This window comes from Dendrobates tinctorius, unplaced genomic scaffold (genome assembly GCF_039654945.1).
Source record: "Dendrobates tinctorius isolate UK_male_01 unplaced genomic scaffold, ASM3965494v1 ptg000249l, whole genome shotgun sequence".
In the NCBI taxonomy this organism is placed as follows: Eukaryota; Metazoa; Chordata; class Amphibia; order Anura; family Dendrobatidae; genus Dendrobates; species Dendrobates tinctorius.
Window position 1 is genome coordinate 4342364 of NW_027361916.1, and position 27736 is coordinate 4370099.

A 27736-nucleotide genomic window follows, 5' to 3' on the forward strand; every position below is an offset into this window, starting at 1 on the left:
TGCAGAGAGAGGAGCCGCCCCTTTTATCTTGAAGGTTTCCTGTCCTCGTAGGGCGGATCCCCTCTCTCGTGGTGCCGTCATGTACCATGGAAAAAGAAGGGGGAACTAAAATATATTTGATCATATATATTATATTTATACCTAATTTATAACTCACTTGCTGATTGTCTCTCTTAGGCCAGACACATCCACACAATCACAGGGCGTGTGAGGACAAAATAGTATTGTGACCCGGTCACTGCTTCACATAGAGTCTTCATTACTAGTGCACAAATCAAGAAGCAGGAGAACGTGGCGAACCCCACAATGTCCACATACCAAAGAGGCACACACAGACAAGACAGAACTATAGAGAGGATTACATTACCCAGAGGTGCTCTTTTAAGCACGTTTCGCTTGTAATGCTTCCCCAGAAACCCCATTTTGTTGTGAATGAAATTTATTGGTTATTTTAAATTTTTGTGGAAATACAAAAACTGAAAAGTGGGGCGTGCAATATTATTCGGCCCCTGTAACTTAATACTTTGTTGCGCCACCTTTTGCTGCGATTATAGCTGCAGTCTCTTGGGGTATGTCTCTATCAGTTTTGTACATTGAAAGACTGAAATTCTCGCCCATTCTTCCTTGGCAAACAGCTCGAGCTCAGTGAGGTTTGATGGAGATCGTTTGTGAACAGCAGTTTTCAGCTCTTTCCACAGAGTCTCGATTGGATTCAGGTCTGGACTGTGACTTGGCCATTCTAACACCTGGATATGTTTATTTGTGAACCATTCCATTGTAGACTTTGCTTTATGTCTGCGATCATTGTCTTGTTGGAAGACAAATCTCCGTCCCAGTCTCAGATCTTTTGGAGACTCCAACAGTTTTTCTTCAAGAATGGTCCTGTATCTGGCTCCATCCATCGTCCCATCAATTTTAACCAGCCTCCCTGTCCCTGCTGAAGAAAAGTAGGCCAAAACCATGATGCTGCCACCACCATGTTTGACAGTGGGGATGGTGTGCTCAGGGTGATGAGCTGTGTTGCCTTTATGCAAAACATATCGTTTGGCATTGTTGCCAAAAAGTTCGATTTTGGTTTCATCTGACCAGAGCACCTTCTTTCACATGTTTGGTGTGTCTCCCAGGTGGCTTGTTGCAAACTTTAAATGACACTTTTTATGGATATCTTTGAGAAATGGCTTTCATCTTGCCACTCTTCCATAAAGGCCAGATTTGTGCAGTGTACGACTGATTGTTGTCCTTTGAACAGACTGTCTCACCTCAGCTGTAGATCTCTGCAGTTCATCCAGAGTGATCATGGGCCTCTTGGCTGCATCTGTGATCAGTCTTCTCTTTGTTTGAGATGAAAGTTTAGAGGGACGGCCGGGTCTTGGTAGATTTGCAGTGGTATGATACTCCTTCCATTTCAATATGATCGCTTGCACAGTGCTCCTTGGGATGTTTACAGTTTTGGAAATCATTTTGGATCCAAATCCAGCTTTAATCTTCTCCACAACAGTATCACGGACCTGCCTGTTGTGTTCCATGGTCTTCATGATGCTCTCTGTGCTTCAAACAGAACCCTGAGACTATCACAGAGCAGGAGCATTTATACGGAGACTTGATTACACACAGGTGGATTATATTTATCATCAACAGTCATTTAGGACAACATTGGATCATTCTGAGATGCACAATGAACTTCTGAAGTGAGTTTGCTGCACTGAAAGTAAAGGGGCCAAATAATATTGCACGCCCCACTTTTCAGTTTTTGAATTTCCACAAAAATTTAAAATAACCAATAAATTTCGGTCAACTTCACAATTGTGTCCCACTTGTTGTTGATTCTTCACCAAAAATTTACATTTGGTATATTTATGTTTGATGCATGATATGTGGGAAAAGGTTGAAAAGTTCCAGGGGGCCGAATACTTTCGCGAGGCACTGTAATTGTTATACTTCTTCCATATGGACTTTCCACTTACAATTATATATATGTAAAGGATTTTTCTAAACTATACTTTGGGACAGATTTAGATACATTTTATATACATACCTGATGATTTCTCTCTGCATAATCTCTTCTTTTTTACATTTTTTATATACAGATATATTTCATACTGACATGTTGTTTATGGGAGTAACGTTTGTAGGCCATGTTGTTGATTTCTACTTCTGAATATATGGAGGACCTCATTTGGGCTTTTTATATATATGGTTAGACAGACGAAGTACATAGAGCGGCAAAAGGTGTATACATGATAACCTCATACTGCAGGGAGAGACATTTATTCTAGAATACTAAAGAAAGTGATAATACAAAATGACAATATTTAGGAGTATTTCACCAAACTCCATTACAGTCCATAAATCCCCATGTCCCTTTTATCTAATGTCATTACTCACATAACTCTTCACATATTGACTACTGTATTGTCCTCGTCACAGACACTACTTACTACCATATGACACCATTACTTACTCTCACAATGCTCTGCAGCTACTTCTATTAACCCTTGTGTATGCCAACCATACCTGCTAATGGCTCTGATGTCATTTTATGTCTCCATTCTGGCTAGAGCTCCCATAAGGTCATCTCATTAGCTGCAAAGTTAGTTAGCGAAAGTTTTTCAAAGATGGCAGCTCAGCCCGACATGGCTGTTCAATATATTTAGTACTGATTATTCTCGTACAATGAATGCTTTTACTGTAACATGGCCAAACATGAGGAATGACAAGGGGTTGTGCTAGTAGTGGTCAACACCTTTAAGAAGATACAATTTTGAGTTAAAATATTTCCAACATTTTGAACATGAAAAAAGCTTCTCCCCGTATGACTTCCCTGATATTTATTAAGAGTTGATTTCAGTAGAAAACATTTCCCACATTAAGAATATGATACAGGTTTCTCCCCTGTGTGAGTTTTTTGGTGACTAAGAAGAGATGATTTCCTCACAAAACATTTCCCACATTCTGAGCAGGAAAAAGGCTTCTCCCCTGTGTGAGTTCTATGGTGATGAACCAAACCTGATTTCTGGTTAAAACATTTCCCACATTCTGAACAGCAAAAAGGCTTCTCCTCTGTGTGAGTTCTATGGTGATTAACCAAATCTGATTTCTGGTTAAAACATTTCCCACATTCTGAACAGGGAAAAGGCTTCTCCCCTGTGTGAGTTCTCTGGTGATTAACAAGATGACAATTCTGGTTAAAACATTTCCCACATTCTGAACAGGAAAATGGCTTCTCTCCTGTGTGAGTTCTTTGGTGCTTAACACAATCCGATTTATTGCTAAAACATTTCCCACATTCTGAACAGGAAAAAGGCTTCTCCCCTGTGTGAGTCCTTTGGTGCCTAACCAAATCTGATTTATGCCTAAAACATTTCCCACATTCTGAACATGAATATGGCTTCATTCCTGTATGAATTCTCTCATGTCTAACAAGATATGAATTCTGAGTAAAACATTTCCCACATTCTGAACAAGAAAAAGGCTTCTCCCCTGAGTGAGTTCTGTGGTGCCTAACCAAATCTGATTTCTTGCTAAAACATTTCCCACATTCTGAACATGAATATGGCTTCTCCCCTGTGTGAATTCTCTTATGTGTAACAAGATCTGAATTCTGAGTAAAACATTTCCCACAATCTGAACAGGAAAATCTATTCTCTGTTATGTGAATTTTTTCATGTTTAAGAAAAGTCTTTTCAAGAAAACTATTTCCATATTCTGAATATGAAAATGGCTCCTTTCCTTTAGAATCAATTAGTTTTTTACTGCTTATATTGTGACTTTGATTTTCCTTAGTAGTCAGTAATGAGCCAAAAGATGGGACCTGTTTCATAGGATCAGATGACAGATCTTTGCTGTGAAGGGATGATGGTATATCTGGAGTAATGGCATTCACTTCAATTGGATCCTGTGAGATCTCAAGATCATCAGATTTAAAAACTGAAGATGTCAGCGTTCCCTCTGATCTCCTGGTACAGTCATCTGCTAAAAATAAAACCAATTAATAATTTTGAATAAAATATCCTCAAATTTTATACCTTTGAACATTTCTACTTAAGCTGTCCATAAAAATACAAGCTTTTTAAAAATATTGAATTATTCACCATGACAATGACAGTTCACAGTCTAATCGAAAGCCTCAGAGCATGAACCAGTGCATCATGGTGTTCAATGGTTTGTTCATTCTGCTTCCCAAACATGGAATAAAAAGCCAACAATGTTATATAGGCAAAAATTATACCAATAAAACTTCTACTCATCTCACGGAAACACAAGACACCACTAAGGTCCATCATCTGTCAGAGGAAAACCAAAAGGTTTCCACAATATTTGTGGCTCAAAAGCTCTTGAAAAGCAACATGGCTTCCATAAACCAATCCAGCAATATCCGCTCTCCCAAAGTCAAATATCCACTCTCTTCTGAGCCTTGTAGTGCGCCCAAACCATATTTAGCATCCATATATTTGGCATTACTATAGTGAGAAGAACCCACTTAATTTACGGTGTGTGTTTCCTGGAGCACAATCTGGGCATTATGTGTTGGATAATAAAATGGCAAATGTGCAATTTTCATGTTGCAACATCCAGTGCGAGCTAATTTCCATAAAGTGTCACTACTCCCATAGGATAATTCACTGAGGGTTATAATTTCCATAATGGAGTCACTTTATGGGGATTTCTACTGCTTTAGCTTCCTGTAATTTTGTTATATTAGGGCATCTGCAGATGGTGTGTCCCCTCTCCACTGGAATCTGCTCCTGCGATGTTTGATTCCATCACCAAGCAGCGCCTTATTTATTGTGCAGGCGTTGCTGGTAATAGAAGAGACGTCGAAACCAGAAGCTCTGGGTGGCGCTGACTCTGTCCAGCCACTAAGATTAGGGTGCCTGAGACCAGTAGTTTCATCCAGCCTGGCAGTATGGGTTTGTGTGCTGTCCAGCAATCTGGTAGCAATCTGCTACCTGCTTAAGCCAATTAGAAGGCACCAAACCCTACTAAAGCTTGAAGCCTATTCCCGGAATCTGCCAGATTCAGCCTTGTTCTCCTCTGCTTCAGTCCTCTGTGCTCAGCTGGTGTATTTGTTTCCTGGTGTAATCCCAGCCCGCTTACTGACTACACTTGTGTCTTCTGATTTTGTACTTTCTCTGCCCTCCTGGTTATGACCAACTACCTGACTATTCTTCTTGCCATCTCACCCCACAGAACAGCAGGTAACACCATGGCCCAAGCCTAGGGGCAGGGGCTGGCTGGTAAATTTTAGCTTGGGGGGCAAGCACACAGCAGTGGCCCATGAGTAGCGGCCCATCCTTAAAGGGGTTGTCGGATTTTAAAGGGAACCTATGAGCAGTTTGGGCTGCTATAAGATGCGGCCACCACCTTTCAGGGCTTATCTACAGCATTCTATAATGCTGTAAATAAGCCCCCCTCCAACCTGCAAGATAAGAAAAATAAGTTTTATTATACTCACCCGGGGGGGGCGGTCCGGTGGGTGTCGCAGGTCCAGGTCCTCCCATCTTCTTGTGATGCTGTCCTCCTGCTTGCTTCCTCATCTCTTTTCGGCGCAGGCGTACTTTTCTGCCCTGTTGAGGGTAGAGTAAAGTACTGCAGTACACAGGCACCGGGAAAGGTCAGAGAGGCCCAGCGCCTGCGCACTGCAGGAATCTGCTTTGCCCTCAACAGGGCAAATCAGTACACCTGCGCAGGAGTGCGACACGAAGCAAGCAGGAGGACGACATCGCATGAAGATGGGTGGCGTCGGACCCGGACCTGCGACACCCATCGGACTCAACCGCATAGGACCGCCCCCCGGGTGAGTATAATAAAACTTATTTACTTTATCTTTCAGGTTAGATCGGGGGTTTATCTACAGCGTTATAGAATGCTGTAGATAAGCCCTGAAAGGCGGTGGCCGCATCTTATAGCGGCCAAAACAGGTGACAGGATCCCTTTAAGCTACATGTCTACAGTCACTATGTGTGAATCCTCACATCGTGCACACTGTGCGCTGTGAGGATTCTCTGGTGCCGGCACCGGGAACAGGTGGTCTTGTGGCCGCAAGCATGATATACAATACAGACCAAAAGTTTGGACACACCTTCTCATTCAAAGAGTTTTCTTTATTTTCATGACTATGAAAATTGTAGATTCACTCTGGAGGCATCAAAACTATGAATTAACACATGTGGAATTCTATAATTAACAAAAAAGTGTGAAACAACTGAAAATACTGTATGTCTTATATGCTAGGTTCTTCAAAGTAGCCACCTTTTGCTTTGATTACTGCTTTTCACACTTTTGGCATTCCTTGATGAGCTTCAAGAGGTAGTCACCGGAAATGGTTTTCACTTCACAGGTGTGCCCTGTAAGGTTTAATAAGTGGGAGTTCTTGCCTTATAAATGGGGTTGGGACCATCAGTTGTGTTGTGCAGAAGTCTGGTGGATACACAGCTGATAGTCCTACTGAATAGACTGTTAGAATTTGTATTATGGCAAGAAAAAAGCAGCTAAGTAAAGAAAAACGAGTGGCCAGCATTACTTTAAGAAATGAAGGTCAGTCAGTCTGAAAAATTGGGAAAACTTTGAAAGTGTCTCCAAGTGCAGTGGCAAAAACCATCAAGCGCTAGAAAGAAACTGGCTCACATGAGGACCGCCCCAGGAAAGGAAGACCAAGAGTCACCTCTGCTGTGGAGGATAAGTTCATCCGAGTCACCAGCCTCAGAAATCGCAGGTTAACAGCAGCTCAGATCAGAGACCAGGTCAATGCCACACAGAGTTCTAGCAGCAGACACATCACTACAATAACTGTTAAGAGGAGACTTTGTGCAGCAGGCCTTCATGGTAAAATAGCTGCTAGGAAACCGCTGCTAAGGACAGGCAACAAGCAGAAGAGACTTGTTTGGGCTAAAGAACACAAGGAATGGACATTAGACCAGTGGAAATCTGTGCTTTGGTCTAATGAGTCTAAATTTGAGATCTTTGGTTCCAACCACCGTGTCTTTGCGCGACGCAGAAAAGGTGAACAGATGGACTCTACATGCCTGGTTCCCACCGTGAAGCATGGAGGAGGAGGTGTGATGGTGTGGGGTGTTTTGCTGGTGACACTGTTGGGGATTTATTCAAAATTGAAGGCATACTGAACCAGCATGGCTACCACAGCATCTTGCAGCGGCATGCTATTCCATCTGGTTTGCGTTTAGTTGGACCATCATTTATTTTTCAACAGGACAATGACCCCAAACACACCTCCAGGCTGTGTAAGGGCTATTTGACCAAGAAGGAGAGTGATGGGGTGCTATGCCAGATGACCTGGCCTCCACAGTCACCAGACCTGAACCCAATCGAGATGGTTTGGGGTGAGCTGGATTGCAGAGTGAAGGCAAAAGGGCCAACAAGTGCTAAGCATCTCTGGGAACTCCTTCAAGACTGTTGGAAGACCATTTCCGGTGACTACCTCTTGAAGCTCATCAAGAGAATGCCAAGAGTGTGCAAAGCAGTAATCAAAGCAAAAGGTGGCTACTTTGAAGAACCTAGAATATAAGACATTTTTAGCTGTTTCACACTTTTTTGTTAATTATATAATTCCACGTGTTAATTCATAGTTTTGATGCCTTCAGAGTGAATCTACAATTTTCATAGTCATGAAAATAAAGAAAACTCTTTGAATGAGAAGGTGTGTCCAAACTTTTGGTCTGTACATATATATATGTATATATATATATATATATATATATATATATATATATATATATATATATATATATATATATATATATATCTACATATATACACACACACTGCTCAACAAAAAAAGAGAACACTTAAACCACTTAAACAACAGAATATAACTCCAACTAAATCAAACTTCTGTGAAATCAAACTGTCCACTTAGGAAGCAACACTGATTGACAATCTCACGTGCTGTTCTGCAAATGGAATAGACAACAGATGGAAATTATTGGCAATTATCAAGACACCCTCAATAAAGGAGTGGTTCTGCAGGTGGGGACCACAGACCACATCTCAGTACCAATGCTTTCTGGCTTATGTTTTGGTCACTTTTGAATGTTGGTTGTGCTTTCACACTCGTGGTAGCATGAGACGGACTCTACAACCCACACAAGTGGCTCAGGTAGTGCAGCTCATCCAGGATGGCACATCAATGCGAGCTGTGGCAAGGTTTGCTGTGTCTGTCAGCGTAGTGTCCAGAGGCTGGAGATGCTACCAGGAGACAGGCCAGTATACCAAGAGACCTGGAGGGGGCCGTAGGAGGGCAACAACCCAGCAGCAGGACCGCTACCTCATCCTTTGTGCAAGGAGGAACAGGAGGAGCACTGCCAGAGCCCTACAAAATGACCTCCAGCAGGCCACAAGAGTGTATGTGTCTGTACAAACTGTTAGAAACCAACTCCATGAGGACAGTCTGAGGGCCCGACGTCCACAGATGGGGGTTGTGCTCTCAGCCCAACACCGTGCCGCACTGCAAAGTAATGCCACCCCACACTATTACTGACCCACTGCCAAACCGGTCATGCTGAAGGATGTTGCAGGCAGCAGATCGCTCTCCACAGCGTCTCCACACTCTGTCACGGCTGTCACATGTGCTCAGTGTGAACCTGCTTTCATCTGTGAAGAGCACAGGGCGCCAGTGGCGAATTTGCCAATCCTGGTGTTCTGTGGCAAATGCCAAGCGTCCTGCACGGTCAGTAAATACATGGAAATAGAGAAAAAGAATAAGTAAAAGGCTGTGTGCCCACGTTGCGTTTTTTAAGCGTTTCCACAGTGGCAAGGCCACCGCAGAAATGCTTAAAAAATGCTAGTTAAAACACATCCCATGCAATCCCAATGGGATTCCGCAGTTGCTGTGCCAATGTTGTGGATTTTTCCACTGCTGAATCGCATTGCGGAAAAATCCGCAGCATGTCCATTAATTTGGCGGAATCGCGGCAATTCCGCCGCCATAGGATTGCATTGAAATGCTCACTTTACGCATGCGGCTATGCCCACCATGCATGAAGTGAGCGCTTCATGTGCGGATGGTACCCATGGTCTGGAGGAGAGGAGACTGTCCTCCATGCCCTGAGTACCATATCCCTGTAAAAAGTAGAATTAAAATAAAAAATAGTGATATACTCACCCTCTGTCACCCCCTGGAGTCCTCCCAGTCCTCAGCGGTGCACACGGCGGCTTTGTTCCCAGGCTTGCTTCGCACAAAAATGACCTTTGTGATGTCGTGGTTGTGTGACCGCTACGTCATCAGAGGTCATTCTCGCAATGCTGCATCACTGGGAACAGAACTTGCCGGCAGCACCGCTGAGGAGTGCCACTGAGGAGATCGAGGGCGTATATCCATATTTATTATTATTTTATTTTTTTAAATTCTATCTTTTACTACTGATGCCGCATAGGCAGCGTCAATAGTAAAATTTGGTCAAACTTATCAAGTGCTATGCTTGTGTGTGACCAACCTGTCAATCACTTTTCCAAGCGATGCTACAAATCACTTGGAAAAGCACAAGCATTCTGCAAGCTAAAAATGCTTGTATTTTGCAGGGGGGGGAGGGGAGTGTTGCAGAATGATGCGGACAATTCCGCAGCATTTTTGCAATGTGGGCACATAGCCAAAAATACAGAAAAAAAAGAAGATAATGAAAAGAAAAACGGGAATATGTCCTGGAGGTGGGAACAAATAAGATATGGACTACAATGAATATGGAATGTCAGTAAGGCTATGTGCACACGCTGCGGATTCACCAGCGTATTTTTCCGTGCGGATCCGCAGGTAAAACCGCAGCTAAAATGACCTGCGGTTTTCCTGCGGATTGGCCTGCGGTTTGACACCTAGACAATGGAATAGGTGGCAAACTGCAGCGGAATCCGCAGAAAGAATTGACATGTCAATTCTTTCTGCGGATTCAAAACCGCAGCTTTGCTGCAGTGAAAAAACCGCACCATGTGCACAGCGGAATGTAAGTCACATAGACTTACATGGTACTGTACATTGTCTGCAGAACTGCTGCGGATCCGAAGAGGCCAAATCCGCAGCAGAATCCGCAGCGTGTGCACATAGCCTAAAGGTGAGAAGAGTTAGGCTATGTGCACACGTTGCGGATTCTGCTGCGGATCCGCAGCGTTTCTGGCCCTGCGGGTCCGCAGCAGTTTCTGCTGCGTTGCAGAGTACTATTCTTTGCAATGTTAAAACCAAAAACGCAGTGCACATGCTGTGGATTTTTCCGCGCGGATTTGCTGCGGGTTACAATCCGCAGCATGTCAATTCTATGTGCGGATTCCGCTGCGGTTTACCATCTCCTCCACTGTAGAGGTGTGAAACCGCAAGTCTTTTGACCTGCGGATTTTTCTAAATCTGTGCGGAAAAATCCGCAGCACTTCAAACTACGTGGGCACATAGCCTAAGGGTATGTGCACACACTGTGGATTCTGCTGCGGATCCGCAGCGGATTTGGCACTGCAGATCTGCAGCAGTTTTTGCTGCTTTGTACAGTACCATTATAACCTAAGAAAAACAAAAACCGCTGTGCACATGGTGCGGATTTTTCCACGCGGATTTGCTGCAGTTTCAAGTCCGCAGCATGTCACTTCTTTGTGCGGAATCCGCAGCGGTTTTACACCTTCTCCATTGCAGAGGTGTGAAATCGCTGGGGTAAACCGCAGGTAAACAGCAGGTCTTTTGACCTGCGGATTTACCTGCGGATTTTCCAAAATCCGCGCGGAAAGATCCGCAGATGAATCCGCAGCGTGTGCACATAGCCTTATTGATAAGGCACATAAGGATTAAAATAGGTGAGAAAGTCAAGGAAGGGGACTAGGTATAGAAAGTGAGGGGAAAAAAAGAAAACAGGGGGTGATAAAATAATAATTATATAACAGAAGGGGTAACTAAAGGTAAGGATGAAAAAAAAGAGAGCAAAAAGGCCAGCAATAAAATGGAGCGCACCGGCTAAAATATGTAATGCAGCAAACAATTATGATGGAAGATGAAGGCAAACAGGAGGGAACTAGGTGTAAGGAGAGATGAGGACTGCAATGCAATGAATAGAAATACTCAAATACAGGGGGAGGAGGCGTCACAAGCACTCACCAGGCAGGGGAGACAGACGGCCATCTGCTGCTGAAGACGCAGGTGGTGTCAGGCTCAGCAAGCCAGTGGTTTGAATAAGCCGCCACCGCTGCTGCAGGAGATGACGTCATGCTGTGATTCAGATGTGTGGCAGAGAGCCTTCATAGTGCAGGACGGAAGTGGGGTGGGGGAGAGGGCGGAAGTGGGGCAGGGGAGAGGGCGGAAGTGGGGCGGGGGAGAGGGCGGAAGTGGGGCAGGGGAGAGGGCGGAAGTGGGGCACTTAACACACACTGAGAAAAATGCCCAACGAACTTTGCTCAGTCCAGCCCTGACCTGTCTGTCCTCCAGCGGCCCTGTGCAGCTGCTTAGGCACCGGCCCGGGGGGCATATGCCCTCCTGCCACCCGGCCCAGCCCGCCCCTGCCTAGGGGTCTCTGTGTAAGTCCAGATTCATGTAGAGGGGTTAAAGGATGATAAGCAAGGCAATCACTGGGATCTGGAAATAGAGTAGATAGAGCCAAGCCTTCTCGTGGTGGCCATCTTTTGATCTGCCGGGTGATCACTAACAGTGCTCCCGATACATCGTGTCTGCAAACTATTCCATCAAGATCTGGGTACGAATAGCTAAATGGCGCTCCTTCCTTTCTTTACCCTATATATGGTTGTACACTACTTTCTGGGCACATGGTAGGGTTTTGTTGGATTCAAGAGACATTGGAGAATAATTTGTAAGGTCCATTTGTTTCCTATTATCCTGGTGAAAACTCTCTGGGTAATTAGAGTATGGGGCTCGGTGGTTCTTGGCAATCTAAACTATCGTAAGGGCCAATATTTTCTGTCAGATGAGTTTCAAGAAGAAATATTACAGAAATGATGTGGAAGTGCAATAAGGACTGCGCTTGCTTCTGGTAGAGTAAAGGGTTCTTTATTCAGCCAACGCGTTTCCTGAGCCTGCTGGCTCACTTCATCAGGGCAGATCTGTACAAAAAGAACTAGAATAAAATACATGTTACCGTATTTTTGGGATTATAAAACGCTCTGGATTATAAGAGTTTGAGGAGAAACATAGGAAAACATTTTTTTTAATAAAATGGTAGTGCTTCTTATAATCCATGCGTCTTATTGCTGTGGTGAAGCGGGGTCCCAGGGTCGCTTCTCGAGGAGGCAGGAGTGGGGTGATGCTGCAGGCCGCAGCGTGGAATGAGGGGGTGTCCGATGTGCAGTGCACCGCTGCGACTGTTGGGAGCTGCTGGGGTGCCTGGCACTGCTGCCTGGAGTGGCCGCTGCTGCTGCCCGGGGTGGCCACCGCTGCTGCTGCTCGGGGTGTCCGCCGCTGCTGCTGCTCGGGGTGTCCGCCGCTGCGAGGGAGCTCTGCCGACATTTCGTGAAAGGACAGAGCCCCCCGCATAGCCGTGGTTTCCTCCTGTGAGGTGGACTCCGTGAACATGGCCGCCAGGGAGCCATGCATGCGCAAATGGAGATCTCGGTATCAAGATCTCGGGAGATGAGATTTCAGCCCTGAAATTAGATCTCAGGATTCTAGGAAGCCAACAGCATCATTACCCTCCGCTTTCTCTTACAGGTCCATAATATTTTTTTTCATGTGACTTTCTATTTTGTCAGCACGTTCTACATACGGTGTCATTGGGCTTTATAGTTACAGATCTGGGCAGGTAACGGTCAGCATTTTGAGGTAGGTGGATCCTCCAGGTTGTAAGTTCTATAGAAAAGGGCTTTCAATGCCCAAAGTGATTTGAACAGTTTTGGGTGGAGGAGAATGTTGTGGTGTAGAGGCAAAATGGTGATCATGGTAATACGGCCGGACTACACCACCGATAAAGCAGCCACAGCCGGTGACTGAGAGGAATCTGTGACTTCTCTGCATTCAGTGGTTACTACTCACCTGGGTAGTCATATGTGGGAATCTCCTCTTTACACCACTCATCATCTCTCACATATGTCTCTGTAGTATTAATATGGGTCAGATCTTCACCCTGAAACAAATATTGTAAAAGTCACAGACAGATGGAGAAGGCCCATCTATGATCAGCTCTAATCCTGCCATCTCTACCGTTCTCATTACACAAGTTGTTGGAATATGTTTAGTGCAACAACTCCATTTCTGTCTACGAGTGTTTAGTTGCTAGATTTGTATGCTGTTTATAAAGTTTTAAAAAAACACTCCCAGAGGCTCACACAGGGAGAGCTTGTGACTGTACTTCCTGTTTTCCTGCTGTGTCTGTGTATGAGAGAAGCAGCCTGTTGTAGATGCTGCACAGATAGAGGCACACAAATGATTTATTCCTGATCTATTAAGCTTATCATATATTGTTCCTGAATAAACAAGTTCTGTTGTCACACGCTTGGAGAGAATCGTGGGTAATCCGCTACCAACACAAGTTCTGTGACGTATTAAGAGAAGTATAGAGTCTACATCATGTCAAATAATTATTCTCCTCTACTCATTCTTGGTCAGATCTCTTCTGGAACACTGTGTCCAGTTCTGGGCACAACATTTAAAAAAAAAAACATTGAAAAGCGAGAGCAAGATCAGAGAAGAGCTACCAGGATGGTGAGATAAAACAAGACTGAGCACAAGACCTTCACAGCCGTCTACACATCATAGGGGAGATCTCCTGACACCTTCTCTCCATCTACCTGATGATCCTGAGGAGCACTGGGATCTTCTTGGTTACAGTCCTGAGGAAGAAGAGGACGGGGACATCTCTCTGGTGTTGTCCTCTTACTGGATAGATCTGGAGGAAACACATACAGGGACTGAATTCATTCTCTACATACAGATAATTATAGGCCGTGCGTATTTAGTCCTGTCTATTACCTGGTGATGTGAGGGGCTGGGGAACCTCCATTATGATGTTCTTGTAGAGATCTTTGTATACTTCTAAATACTCCCACTCCTCCATGGAGAAATAGACAGCGACATCCTGACACCTTATAGGAACCTGACACATACAATAATACCGTCATCCCCCGATCCCTTCATAGTGTTACTGTATAATGTCCCAGCATTCCCAGCAGTGTCACCTCTCCAGTCAGCAGCTCAATCAACTTGTAGGTGAGTTCTAGGATCTTCTGGTCATTGATGTCCTCATGGATCAGGGGGTGAGGTGGAGGCCCCGTGATTGAGCTCAGGGGTCTTCCCCATCCCCCAGACACAGGGTCCTGACAGCGATCACTAGAGGTCTTCTTCACCACTGTGTAATCCTGGTTATGGAGAGACACATTAATAAATCTCACTACAGACATTTCCAGAGTCCTCACCTCTCCAGTTCTGTCCATCTGTTATTCCCATAGATAAGAATGATGGAATGTGACGTCATCAGAATCTCTCACCTCTCCAGTGAGACGGAAGAGGATCTCTAGGGTGAGGTGTAATATCCTCTCCGCCATCTTGTCTCTGTCCATATCCATCCTTGATGGGTAAATCAGGAAAATTCTCTTTTGTAGAAGATCTTCACTGAGAGGATCCGATATTGTAGAGACCTGAATGAGAAGATGATCCGATGTAACATCATAAGAATCCTGTGTAATAATACAATTACTGGAGATAATAAGGGAAACATATGAGACTTATTATCTTACAGGGTTTAGTTTTCTTCCCTGACATCTACTAATAAAACCTATATATTTAGGCCACAGACAACAAGCAGTTTCCTCCTCGGAGTCGGCAGCTGAACACGTTCCTCATAGACTCATCTTCCATAACGCTAATTCTCCTCTCATTACCGACACTGGAATCGGCATTAGCAATACTGCAGGAGATATTCATTACACGCGACATGAGAAATAACTCCTTCATGATGAGGACGGCATCATCTTTCTCCAAAAATATTGGAGACGACATCATCTTTCTCCAAAAATATTAGAGAAAGAGAAACCAATCACAAACTAAAATGTTTCTATACTAATGCACAAAGCATGGGCAACAAACAAGGAGAATTGGAACTACTAACACAGGAAAAGAAATATGATGTCATTGGAATCACTGAAACTTGGTGGGACAATACACATGATTGGAATACAAGACTAGAAGGATACAACTTATTTGCAAGAAACAGACTTGATAAACGAGGAGGGGGTGTTGCATTGTATGTTAGAAACGCGTATATCTGCACAGAGATTGAAGCTTCAGAGACTGGGAGTTCTGAGGAAACTGTTTGGGTAAGAATACAAGGACAGAACAATGGAAAGGACACCATTGTAGGCATTTACTACAGGCCGCCTGTGCAAGCTGAAGTTATGGATGAACTCTTTATGCATCAAATGGCCAAGTTCTCCAAAAAATATGACATAGTTGTCATGGGAGATTTCAACTATCCAGACATTTGTTGGGAATCTCTCTCAGGCAAAACTAACAGGTCAAGGAGATTCTTATCCTCTCTTGCTGACAACTTTATCTTCCAAAAGGTAAGGGAGAAAACAAGGGGAACTGCTACCTTGGATCTAATCCTTATAAACAGGGAGGAAATGGTTGAGGAGGTAAAAGTGGCTGGGACCCTAGGAGGTAGCGACCATGCTATTTTAGAATTTTGGATAACTAGAGGCAGAAGACCTGTGAAGACTCAGACATCAAGGTTAGATTTCAGAAAGGCAGATTTTAAGGGATTCAGAAAGAGAATTGGAGGGATCCAATGGCTGGATATCCTTAAAGACAAAAATGTCCAGGAAGGATGGGAAATCTTGAAAAATGAAATTCTCAAAGCACAGTTGTTAACAATTCCGAAAAGAGGGAAGAATAGGAAGCATTTAAGGAAGCCAGGATGGATGAACACAGAACTTAAGCACATGCTAAAAAGGAAGAAAAAAATGTTTATAAAATGGAAAGAGGGAGGCATATCTAAAGAAGAATATAATGCTGTCTGCAGAACCTGCAGGGCACAAATCAGATTATCTAAAGCTGAAAATGAATTGAGGCTTGCAAGAGATGTCAAAAGCAATAATAAAGGATTTTGGGGATATGTCAAAAGTAAAAGAAAAGTCAAAGAAGCTATAGGATTTTTACAGGATGAAAATGATGACATGGTAAGACAGGATGTTGAGAAGGCTGAACTTTTAAATTCCTATTTTGCATCTGTTTTCTCTCAGAAAGGAAATGTAACATCAACTGTTATTCACTGTCCTATTAAGGGAATAGAAGAATCCAGGATATCTATAAACAGAAAGATAGTGAGGAAACACTTAGCTAACCTAAATTAATTCAAGTCTCCAGGTCCAGATGAATTACACCCCAGAGTACTGAAGGAGATAGCAGAAGAAATTTTTGAACCCCTCTCCATAATCTTTGAAAATTCTTGGAGAAGTGCCAGAAGACTGGAGAAGAGCAAATGTTGTTCCTATCTTCAAAAAGGGGAAGAAGGTGGACCCAGGCAACTATAGGCCGGTGAGTCTGACTTCTATACCAGGAAAGATCTTTGAACAAATTATTAAACAACATGTATGTCAATACCTGGATAAGAATGAAGTGATTAAACAGAGTCAGTATGGGTTTGTAACTAATAAGTCATGTCAGACTAACTTAATTTCCTTCTATGATGGTATCACTGATTGGGTGGATCAAGGAAATGCTGTAGATATAGTATATCTTGACTTCAGCAAAGCATTTGACAAAGTCTCTCATACAATCCTTATTGAAAAAATGACTAAGTATGGAATGGACAAGGCAACTGTTAGGTGGATTCATAACTGGCTTATTGATCGGACCCAAAGAGTGGTCGTAAATGGCTGCACATCCAGTTGGAGGAATGTCTCAAGTGGGGTACCACAGGGCTCTGTCCTGGGCCCTGTATTGTTCAACATCTTTATCAATGATTTAGATGAAGGAATTGAGGGTAAACTGATCAAATTTGCTGATGACACAAAGCTAGGAGGGATAGCTAATACTAGAGAAGAGAGAGAGAGGATTCAAAAAGATTTAAATAAACTGGAGAAGTGGGCAGCAACTAACAGAATGGTTTTTAACAGGGAGAAATGCAAAGTACTACATCTGGGCAATAAAAATGAAAAAAGCATATATAGAATGGGAGGAATAGGGCTAAGTGACAGCACATGTGAAAAAGACTTGGGTATACTAATAGATCACAGACTGAATATGAGTCAACAGTGTGATGCAGCAGCAAAAAAGGCAAATGCAATTCTAGGATGTATTAACAGAAGCATACAGTCTAGATCACGTGAAGTCATTATTTCCCTCTACTCCTCTTTGGTCAGACCTCATCTGGAATATTGTGTCCAGTTTTGGGCACCACATTTTAAAAAAGACATCAACAAACTGGAGCAAGTTCAGAAAAGAGCGACCAGAATGGTGACCGGTCTGCAAACCCTGTCTTATGAGGAAAGGTTGCAGGATTTGGGAATGTTTAGTTTGCAAAAGAGAAGACTGAGAGGAGACTTAATAGCTGTCTACAAATATCTCAAGGGCTGTCACATTGTAGAAGGAACAACTTTATTCTCATTTGCACAAGGAAAGACTAGAAGCAATGGGATGAAACTGAAGGGGAGGAGACACAGATTAGATATTAGAAAAAACTTTTTGACAGTTAGAGTGATCAATGAGTGGAACAGGCTGCCACGAGAAGTGGTGAGTTCTTCTTCAATGGAAGTCTTCAAACAGAGGCTGGACAGGCATCTGACTGGGAAGATTTAGCAAATCCTGCTTTGAGCAGGGGGTTGGACCAGATGGCCCAGGAGGTCCCTTCCAACTCTACGATTCTATGATTCTATGATCTTCTACTACGGCTCTAGAGACAGATTTGGCCAGAGTCGGTCACTGCCTCCATCCCCACCGGCCATCTATATGAAGGTTTCCCGTCTTCCCCGCACTGGAATCTTCTATCACGTTAGATCTCAGCTCTGAGTCATACACAGAAGTTTGAGGCTTTTAGAAAAGATTTTTTGTTTCCACAAACACAACGGACAGAAATGATCTGACCCCAAAGTCTCCATGTACAGTGATTTATGGGGATTATTTCTGGCCTTAGGCTTTCCTATATTACAAGAAAAACTACAGAAAAAGCCGATATTAAAATGTTTCTAAGAAAATTGGCTCCAACAATTCTTGTGAGAAGAAAAAAAATATGCAAAAAGCAGAAGACACATTATATATTTTTTAACATGTTAAACATTTATTAAAGAGAAATGAATCTTTTTGGGCCCCAGAACATAGATGTACACCGCAGGGATGGCACAGAGGAGGCTGCAACAAATCACTGACAGTTTAACCACTTGCTGCTGTGAAAAGCAAACATGGCAACTAAGAAGGTGTGACAGAGTTTGGCTGAATGCCCCACGCCCCCAAGTACTCGATAGTATGGGGCGGCCTAGTTACTCCGATACTTACATGCCTAATAACGGGGTCTGGGCTGCAATGTATGAAGGTCTATTAGGCCGGGCCAGAGGCAGCGTCCAATAAGTTACCTTATAACGCCCCCATACACATTAGACTAAAGTTCCATGAAAGCACTGATTTCAGGGGGATTGGCCGACCATATAATGTATTTGGGGGCCTCCCGACAGATGATGTCAGGGCAAAGAAGGATCTGACATCCTGAATTTCAGAGGATAATCCGTTTGTTCTTCCTGTAGATAATCCTCCGCTAGAGGAGTCTGGAGGCGACTCTCTCATACAGACCACAGGAAAGCTGGAATATTTGTGTGTATGGGGGAGTCGGGAGAGATTGCCGTCTGCCAAATGACCGTTCAGCCAACTCTGATCTCATGTGTATGGGGCCGTTAGTATTACACTGACAGGCGGTGATGATACACGGCACTACAGTAGTACAGGGCATCACCGGAGCCATCAGAGGCTTGTATGTTGTATGATCGCACTGATCAGAGGGGTTTAAAAAAGGTTTAAAGTGGAAAAAAAACACAGTTTCAGCAACAAGAAATATCTGTCACTATATGGAAAGCATATACAGTGGGGAAAAAAAGTATTTAGTCAGTCAGCAATAGTGCAAGTTCCACCACTTAAAAAGATGAGAGGCGTCTGTAATTTACATCATAGGTAGACCTCAACTATGGGAGACAAACTGAGAAAAAAAAAATCCAGAAAATCACATTGTCTGTTTTTTTTTTTCATTTTATTTGCATATTATGGTGGAAAATAAGTATTTGGTCAGAAACAAGCAATCAAGATTTCTGGCTCTCACAGACCTGTAACTTCTTCTTTAAGAGTCTCCTCTTTCCTCCACTCATTACCTGTAGTAATGGCACCTGTTTAAACTTGTTATCAGTATAAAAAGACACCTGTGCACACCCTCAAACAGTCTGACTCCAAACTCCACTATGGTGAAGACCAAAGAGCTGTCAAAGGACACCAGAAACAAAATTGTAGCCCTGCACCAGGCTGGGAAGACTGAATCTGAAATAGCCAACCAGCTTGGAGTGAAGAAATCAACTGTGGGAGCAATAATTAGAAAATGGAAGACATACAAGACCACTGATAATCTCCCTCGATCTGGTGCTCCACGCAAAATCCCACCCCGTGGGGTCAGAATGATCACAAGAACGGTGAGCAAAAATCCCAGAACCATGCGGGGGGACCTAGTGAATGAACTGCAGAGAGCTGGGACCAATGTAACAAGGCCTACCATAAGTAACACACTACACCACCATGGACTCAGATTCTGCAGTGCCAGACGTGTCCCACTGCTTAAGCCTGTACATGTCCGGACCCGTCTGAAGTTTGCTAGAGAGCATTTGGATGATCCAGAGGAGTTTTGGGAGAATGTCCTATGGTCTGATGAAACCAAACTGGAACTGTTTGGTAGAAACACAACTTGTCGTGTTTGGAGGAAAAAGAATACTGAGTTGCATCCATCAAACACCATACCTACTGTAAAGCATGGTGGTGGAAACATCATGCTTTGGGGCTGTTTCTCTGCAAAGGGGCCAGGACGACTGATCCGGGTACATGAAAGAATGAATGGGGCCATGTATCGTGAGATTTTGAGTGCAAACCTCCTTCCATCAGCAAGGGCATTGAAGATGAAACGTGGCTGGGTCTTTCAACATGACAATGATCCAAAGCACACCGCCAGGGCAACGAAGGAATGGCTTCGTAAGAAGCATTTCAAGGTCCTGGAGTGGCCTAGCCAGTCTCCAGATCTCAACCCTATAGAAAACCTTTGGAGGGAGTTGAAAGTCCGTGTTGCCAAGCGAAAAGCCAAAAACATCACTGCTCTAGAGGAGATCTGCATGGAGGAATGGGCCAACATACCAACAACAGTGTGTGGCAACCTTGTGAAGACTTACAGAAAACGTTTGACCTCTGTCATTGCCAACAAAGGATATATCACAAAGTATTGAGATGAAATTTTGTTTCTGACCAAATACTTATTTTCCACCATAATATGCAAATAAAAGGAAAAAAAAACAGACAATGTGATTTTCTGGATTTTTTTTTCTCAGTTTGTCTCCCATAGTTGAGGTCTACCTATGATGTAAATTACAGACGCCTCTCATCTTTTTAAGTGGTGGAACTTGCACTATTGCTGACTGACTAAATACTTTTTTTCCCCACTGTATATATTTATACTGTAAGTACAGTGGGTTCTGAAAGTATTCAGACCCCTTTAACCCCTTAGTGACGGGGCCAATTTTTAAAATTCTGACCAATGTCACTTTATGTGGTGATAACTCTGGAACGCTTCAACAAATCCCAGCTATTTTGAGATTGTTTTTCGTGACATATTATAATTTATGATAATGGTAAATTTAGGTTGACATGTTTTCAGTTTATTTATAAAAAAATATCAGAAACTTGACAAAAATGTAAAAAAAATTGCAATTTTCAAACTTTGAATGATTATCCCTTTAATCCAGATAGTCATTCCACAGAAAAACATTAATAAATAACATTTCCCACATGTCTGCTTTACATCAGCACCATTTTTAAAACACTAACTTATTTTGTTAGCCTTTTAGAAGATTTAAAAATGTAGCAGTAATTTTTCATTTTTTCAAGGAAATTTACAAAATGTATTTTTTGAGGGACCTATCCAGGTTTGAAGTGACGTTGGGGAGCTATATATTGGGAAACTCCAAACGTGATACCATTTTAAAAACAGCACCCCTCGACATATTGAAAACTGCTGTCAGGTAGTTTATTAACCCTTCATGTGATTTTCAGGAATTAATGCAAAGCGGTATAGCAGGAATGAAAACGTGTTTTTTACCACCTAAATGTCGCTGACTTCTGAACCTATAGCCGGGAGACTCTAAGGGTGTGTGCACACGCTGCGGATTCTGCTGTGGATTCATCCGCGCGGATTTAGCAAAATCCGCAGGTAAAACCGCAGGTGAAAAGACCTGCGGTTTATCTGCGGATTACCCTGCGGTTTATCACCTCTACAATGGAGGAGATGGTAAACCGCAGCGGAATCCGCAGAAAGAATTGACATGTCAATTCTTTCTGTGGATTAGAAATCGCAGCAAATCCACACGGAAAAATCCGCACCGTCTGCACTGTGGTTTCCATTTCCCATAGGATATTACGGTGCTGTACACCGCAGCAGAATCCACAGCGTGTGCACACACCCTAAGGCCGCTATTTGGCTATGAACTGCTATGGCAAACATCAGGACCACACAATCATGATCTCGGTGTGTCAATTAGATTAAAGCGGAAGCCCCCACAATCTATTAACCATTTATTTGATGTAGTCACTTTTGACAGCAGCAACTAAGGGGTTAAACAGATATGGATGGTGACAACACTGATCGTTTATGATACATCAAGTTGTCAGATATAGTGGACAGCCGACCGCTGCTGGATGGTCACCTGTATGGAGATATTCTCTTATATCTCAGGTCAGTTAAAAGACGTATTGGCTGTCATTAAGGGGTTAAATTTTCACTCTTTGTTTCATTGCAGTCATTTGGTAAATTCTAAAAAGTTCATTTTTTTCTCATTAATATACACTCTGCACCCCATCTTGACAGAAATGTAGACATTTTTGCAAATTTATTAAAAAAGAAAAACTGAAATATCACATGGTCGTAAGTATTCAGACCCTTTGACAGACACTCATATTTAAGTCACATGCTGTCCATTTCCTTGTGATCCTCCTTGAGATGGTTCAACTCCTTCATTGGAGTCCAGCTGTGTGTAATTAAACTGATAGGACTTGATTTGTAAAGGCGCACACCTGTCTATATAAGACCTCACAGCTCACAGTGCATGTCACACCAAATGAGAATCATGAGGTCAAAGGAACTGGCCAAGGAGCTCAGAGACAGAATTGTGGCAAGGCACAGATGTGGTCAACATTACAAAAGAATGTCTGCAGTACTCAAGGTCCTTAAGAGCACAGTGGCCTCCATAATCCTTAAATGGAAGACGTTTGGGACCACCAGAAGTTTTTCTAGACCTGGCTGTCCAGCCAAAATGAGCAATCGTGGGAGAAGAGCCTTAGTGAGAGAGGTAAAGAAGAACCCCAAGATCACTGTGGCTGAGCTCCACAGATGTAGTAGGGAGATGGAAGAAATTTTCACAAATCAACTATCACTGCAGCCCTCCACCAGTCAAGCCTTTATGGCAGAGTGGCCCAACCGAAGCATCTCCTCAGTGCAAGACATATGAAAGCCCACATAGAGTTTGCTAAGAAACATATGAAGGACTCCCAGACTATAAGAAATAAGATTCTCTGGTCTGATGGGACGAAGATAAAACTTTTTGGTGATAATTCTAAGCGGTATATGTGGAAAAAAACAGGCTCTGCTCATCACCTGCCCAATACAATCCCAACAGTGAAACATGGTGGTGGCAGCATCATGTTATGGGGTGTTTTTAGCTGCAGAAACAGGATGACTGGTTTTCAGCAGTGTGGGCCATTTAAAGGCGCAGGCAGAGTATGTGCAGGGGTGCACGCATGTAGCGCTCATTACCTGAACCGCTGCGGCGTACGTCCCGATCAATACTGAAGAGTGTGCGCATATGACGTCAGTGCCATGCACCGCAAGTTGTTAGGATCGTCGGAACGCACTAAGTAAATAATAAAGTGCGTTCGCTGCTCGGGGTCCACCGTGCAGAAGGTGTTAACACTGCTGCTAATTAATGGCAGACGCGCTATATGGCGGTAAAATGCGCACGGGTTCAACGTCACCCGATGTGCACAGAGCGGACTCTGTTAACTCACAGAGGCGCTGTAATATAAACATAAACACCGAGCCTGTTAGACTCACAGGTCTCAGCGAAATTGCACGCACGGTGTCAGGTCACAGGACACGGGTCCAAGACAGGGGACGGTGTCCGTCTAGACCTACCGTGCGTGCGACGTCGCTACTACGGACGCCGGTAATTGCTGCTGAATGCAGCGCGGTGGCAGACACAGCCGCTATGTGATAGTGCCATGAGAGACGAGACACCACCGGACACTAGTGTAGAGGTGCGGTGTGCACAGTGGCCTATGGCTCGCCACTGACTGGCGCTGACTCTTTGTATAGTTCCCTATCCACATGCGTAATATCAGAGGGAGGGAATATTAATAAGTCAGTCACCAGAATCATACATCCATCACCATTCACACATCTAGCAAGAAGAGTCTATACTAGCGCATGGCCGAGCGGCCATGCGGACCTTTTATAGCCGTGCACTGCCGGGACCTTCCAGATCTCTGAGATGGACCAATCAGATCTGGAGAAGGACCTGAGCACGTGACTCCCAACCTCCAATGGGAGATCGTCTCGAGAGCATGCTCAGTGGAGCGGCAGAGGAACTTAGCCTCAGGAATGACTTGCTGCAGAGCAGCATGTGAGGCTCTGGATTCCTGTTGTGTAGCTGCAGGAATCCGGCGTCTAACATTACCCTCCTAGGGCCCCCTCCCTCCTGAGCCTTCCAACCCACCAAGCAAAGTTTTTTGCCATGTACCACCTTGTGTCCCACAGAGGCGTAGGCCTCAGGTTCGTCCGAAGACCAGCCTGATGCCCCGGCAGATGACTTGAAAAACCGGGACATGTGAATCGGTTTGAGAAGGGACATGTGGAAGGCGTCAGGGATGGCTAAGTCGCCAGGAGCCGAAGATGGAGCGGGGTGCCGAAGTGTGTCGGTGGGTGTCTTCATTCTCATTTTAGAGATTTGAGTGACATCCGGGGTGCGACCCAGACTGTCCTGGACCTCCTTTGCCTGTTCTGCCACCGGCAAGGGATACAGTAACCCAGCCAGCCTCTGTTTAGAGAAGCTATTCCGAGCGCAAGAGGCGCATGCCTGGATATAGTTTTTAGTGTCCCGAGCCCTGTGCGGCCACCAATAAGAGCTAGCCAGGAGTTTAGTGGTCCGCTTGTAACCAAAGTGACCACCCACCCTGGACGTGTGTGCCCACGCGAGAACCTTGGACCGCAGGTGAGGCGGGACAAAGGTCTTGCTCGGCGGCACTGGCTCAGGGATGACTGGAACCATGGACCTCAGATTCCCAGTGAGGGGCGCGGAATGATCGGCGGGCACCTCCGCAGAGGTTACTTGGACACTGCCCCCCCCATGCACCTTCCCACACAGTCCTTGCTCCAGCCCAGTATATTCCACGAGGATCACTCTATATGAGGGGAATGGCAACGGAGCCAAGGGAGTCCGAGAAGCACCTGGTCGATGCCCTTAGGCATAATGAGCAGGGACAAAGTCTCGCGATGAGACGGGGAGATTGAGAACCCCAGGGGTTCTGTTTGGTGGGTAATCTGAGACGGTAAGATAGATCCGTTGACCACTCTAACGGTCACGGGTGAGTGGAATGGCGTGCTTTTGGGCGAAGGCTGAAGACATAAAGTTTCCTTCTGCCCCAAAGTCCACTGTGACCTCTACCTCCCAGGTAGAAGCTCCACTATCTAACGTCCCTCGAAATACTGGTTTGGAGGAGAAAGTTTTCATATTAGGTAGATCTCCACCAACTGCCACTGTAGGTGAACGTTTTTTCGACCGCTGCGGACACCTGTTAGCCAGGTGGCCCGACTGTTGACACAGGTAGCAGCAAGTGGAGCCCTGTGCCGGACGCGGTTTCAGACCGGTACGAGACACGTCCATGGGCTCAGGAGGTAAAACTTCCAGATCTGGGGGTTCCAGAAATTTAGAGAAGTCGGGAGCCGACCTAAGCTTCTCTCTGAATTGAGTACGCTCCAGCCCGCGCTCCGTAAACCGGAGGTCAATACGGGTGGAGATCGCTATCAACTCTTCCAGGCTTGTGGGGACCTCCCTGGTGGATAAAGCATCTTTGACATGCTCAGCCAACCCTTTCCAGAACACAGGGATGAGTGCTTTATCAGGCCACTCTAGCTCGGAAGCCAGTGTCCGGAAACGGACGGCGTACTGACTGACCGACAGGGATTTCTTCCTCTTTAATATACACACATAACTCATCACTCTCCTTTTTAATATCATCACCTATGACAACGATCTGGAAATCACCTAGGCTTTCATCCTTATGATCTTGTGGTCCACTGCGATTTTCTACTGGACAAGCCTGGGAATAATGAGCTCGAAGACATGGCTCAGGTGGAATTCTCTTGCTGAATCCTGGATTCCCCTTGCTGGATCCTGGATGTCTCTTGCTGGGTCCTCCGGGTGATGTGAGGGTCTGGTGATTCTTAATGACATCCTTGAACATTTCTAAATATTCCTGGTCCTTTACAGTCAGCAGCTGAATGATCTTGCTGGTGAGTTGTAGGATCTTTTTTTTCTTTATCTTCATTTAGCTGCAGCAACAGGCGATCACGTGGTACAGACACACCAGTCAGGTGATCACTCAGTCACCTGGACTTCTAGCTGAGAGTAGCACGTGACTCTGACGTCATCAATGTCCAACCACAGCGAGAGTCACTGCCACAGGAAGTTGCTTCATTTCCCTGTTAGTAACTTCCTGGCAACGGCTAGGTAGGGAAACCGGCGAGAAGACATTGATGAGGCGGGCAGGGACTGGTGATATCACATGGTCTGTTTTCTAGGTCTGTTTAGGACTGTTACTGCATTCATTAACTGACAGCCTAAACCAAAATGGCAAAAGGACAATAGTCGAATGTCTGAGAAGATATTAAACCTCACACTGGAGATAATCTACCTGCTCACCGGAGACAATTTCACAGCCATCAAGACAGAATCTGGAAGACTGAGCATTACCCAGGATCCCATCATGAAGCCTCTACCACATTCACTAAATGAAGATAAAAAAAATAAAAAGATCCTACAACTCACCAGCAAGATTATTCAGCTGCTGACTGTAGAGGACCAGGAATATTTAGAAGTGTACAAGGATGTCATTAAGAATCACCAGACCCTCACATCACCCGGAGGACCCAGCAAGAGACATCCAGGATCCAGCAAGGGGAATCCAGGATTCATCAAGAGAATTCCACCTGAGCCATGTCTTTGAGCTCATTATTCCCAGGCTTGTCCAGTAGAAAATCGCAGTGGATCACAAGATCATAAGGATGAAAGCCTAGGTGATTTCCAGATCGTTGTCATAGGTGATGATATTAAAAAGGAGAGTGATGAGTTATGTGTGTATATTAAAGAGGAAGAAATTCCAACAGATATCAGCACAGATGGACATGAAAGCGACAGGGATCCCTGCGTTATCGCAAGTAACTGGAGAGCGGTATCGTGAGTGACCCGGGGCCCCAAAAAGACCTGCTTTAGTGATTTTAGAAACTGAGCTGCGCTCAGTACCACAGGGTCATCACGCTCCCATAGTGGCGTAGCCCACTCCAGCGCCCTGCCCGACAGGAGGGAGACGATAAACCCCACCTTAGCCAGCTCTGTAGGGAATCGCATGGCCAGTAACTGGAGCTGGATAGTACACTGGCTCACGAAACCCCTAAAGGTGGTGCTGTCACCAGAAAATTTATCGGGCAACGGGAGGCAGGAAATTGTCGGCATGGGCATGGACATGGGCGCCTGGAAGACAGCTTCTGCAAGTGTCTGAGCAGCGACCGCAGCAGCATCCGCAGCTGAGGTGGAACTCTCGAGGGCTGCCAACCTGTCCTCCAGCTGCCGAATGTACTGCTGTAGCTGCTGCTGGTCCGCCATTATTAGCCAGACCCTGGCGCTAGTATAATGTTAGGAACGGCGGAACGCACTAAATAAATAAAAAAGTGCGTTCGCCGCTCGGGGTCCACCGTGCAGAAGGTGTTAACACTGCTGCTAATTAAAGGTAGATGCGCTATATGGAGGTATAATGTGCACGGGTTCAACGTCACCCGATTTTCGTAGAGCGGACTCTGTTAACTCACAGAGGCGCTGTAACATAAACATAAACACCGAGCCTGTTAGACTCACAGGTCTCAGCGACCTTTTATAGCTATGCGCTGCCGGGACCTTCCAGATCTCTGAGATGGACCAATCAGATCTGAAGAAGGACCTGAGCATGTGACTCCCGACCTCCAATGGGAGATCGTCTCGCGAGCATGCTCAGTGGAGCGGCAGAGGAACTTAGCCTCAGGAATGACTTGCTGCAGAGCAGCATGTGAGGCTCTGGATTCCTGTTGTGTAGCTGCAGGAATCCGGCGCCTAACACAAGTGACATGCGCAAACATTCACCGCTGGCCTGTGATACATCGGCGGCCATTTTACTATGTGCACTCTGGACCTGCAGAGGAGGAGGACACCGCACAATGCTGGAAGCGCAGGAGGGTAAGAGGAATTTTTTTGTCCTCTCTCTCTGTACATGAAGCCA

At 44.7% G+C, this 27736-nt stretch overlaps 1 protein-coding gene across 1 annotated transcript in view; it reads right to left on the reverse strand.

The window, feature by feature from the left end:
• Nucleotides 1–2266: 2266 nt before the first annotated feature.
• The window catches only part of LOC141063335 (uncharacterized), a 51137-nt gene continuing 25667 nt past the window's right edge, over nt 2267–27736 (reverse strand). The window contains exons 3-4 of the mRNA XM_073557383.1: nt 25376–25750; nt 2267–3982 (exon numbers count right to left, since the gene is read on the reverse strand). Coding sequence (XP_073413484.1) covers nt 2867–3982; nt 25376–25750 — 1491 coding nt within the window. The 3' untranslated portion in view covers nt 2267–2866. The remainder of the gene's footprint in view (nt 3983–25375; nt 25751–27736) is intronic.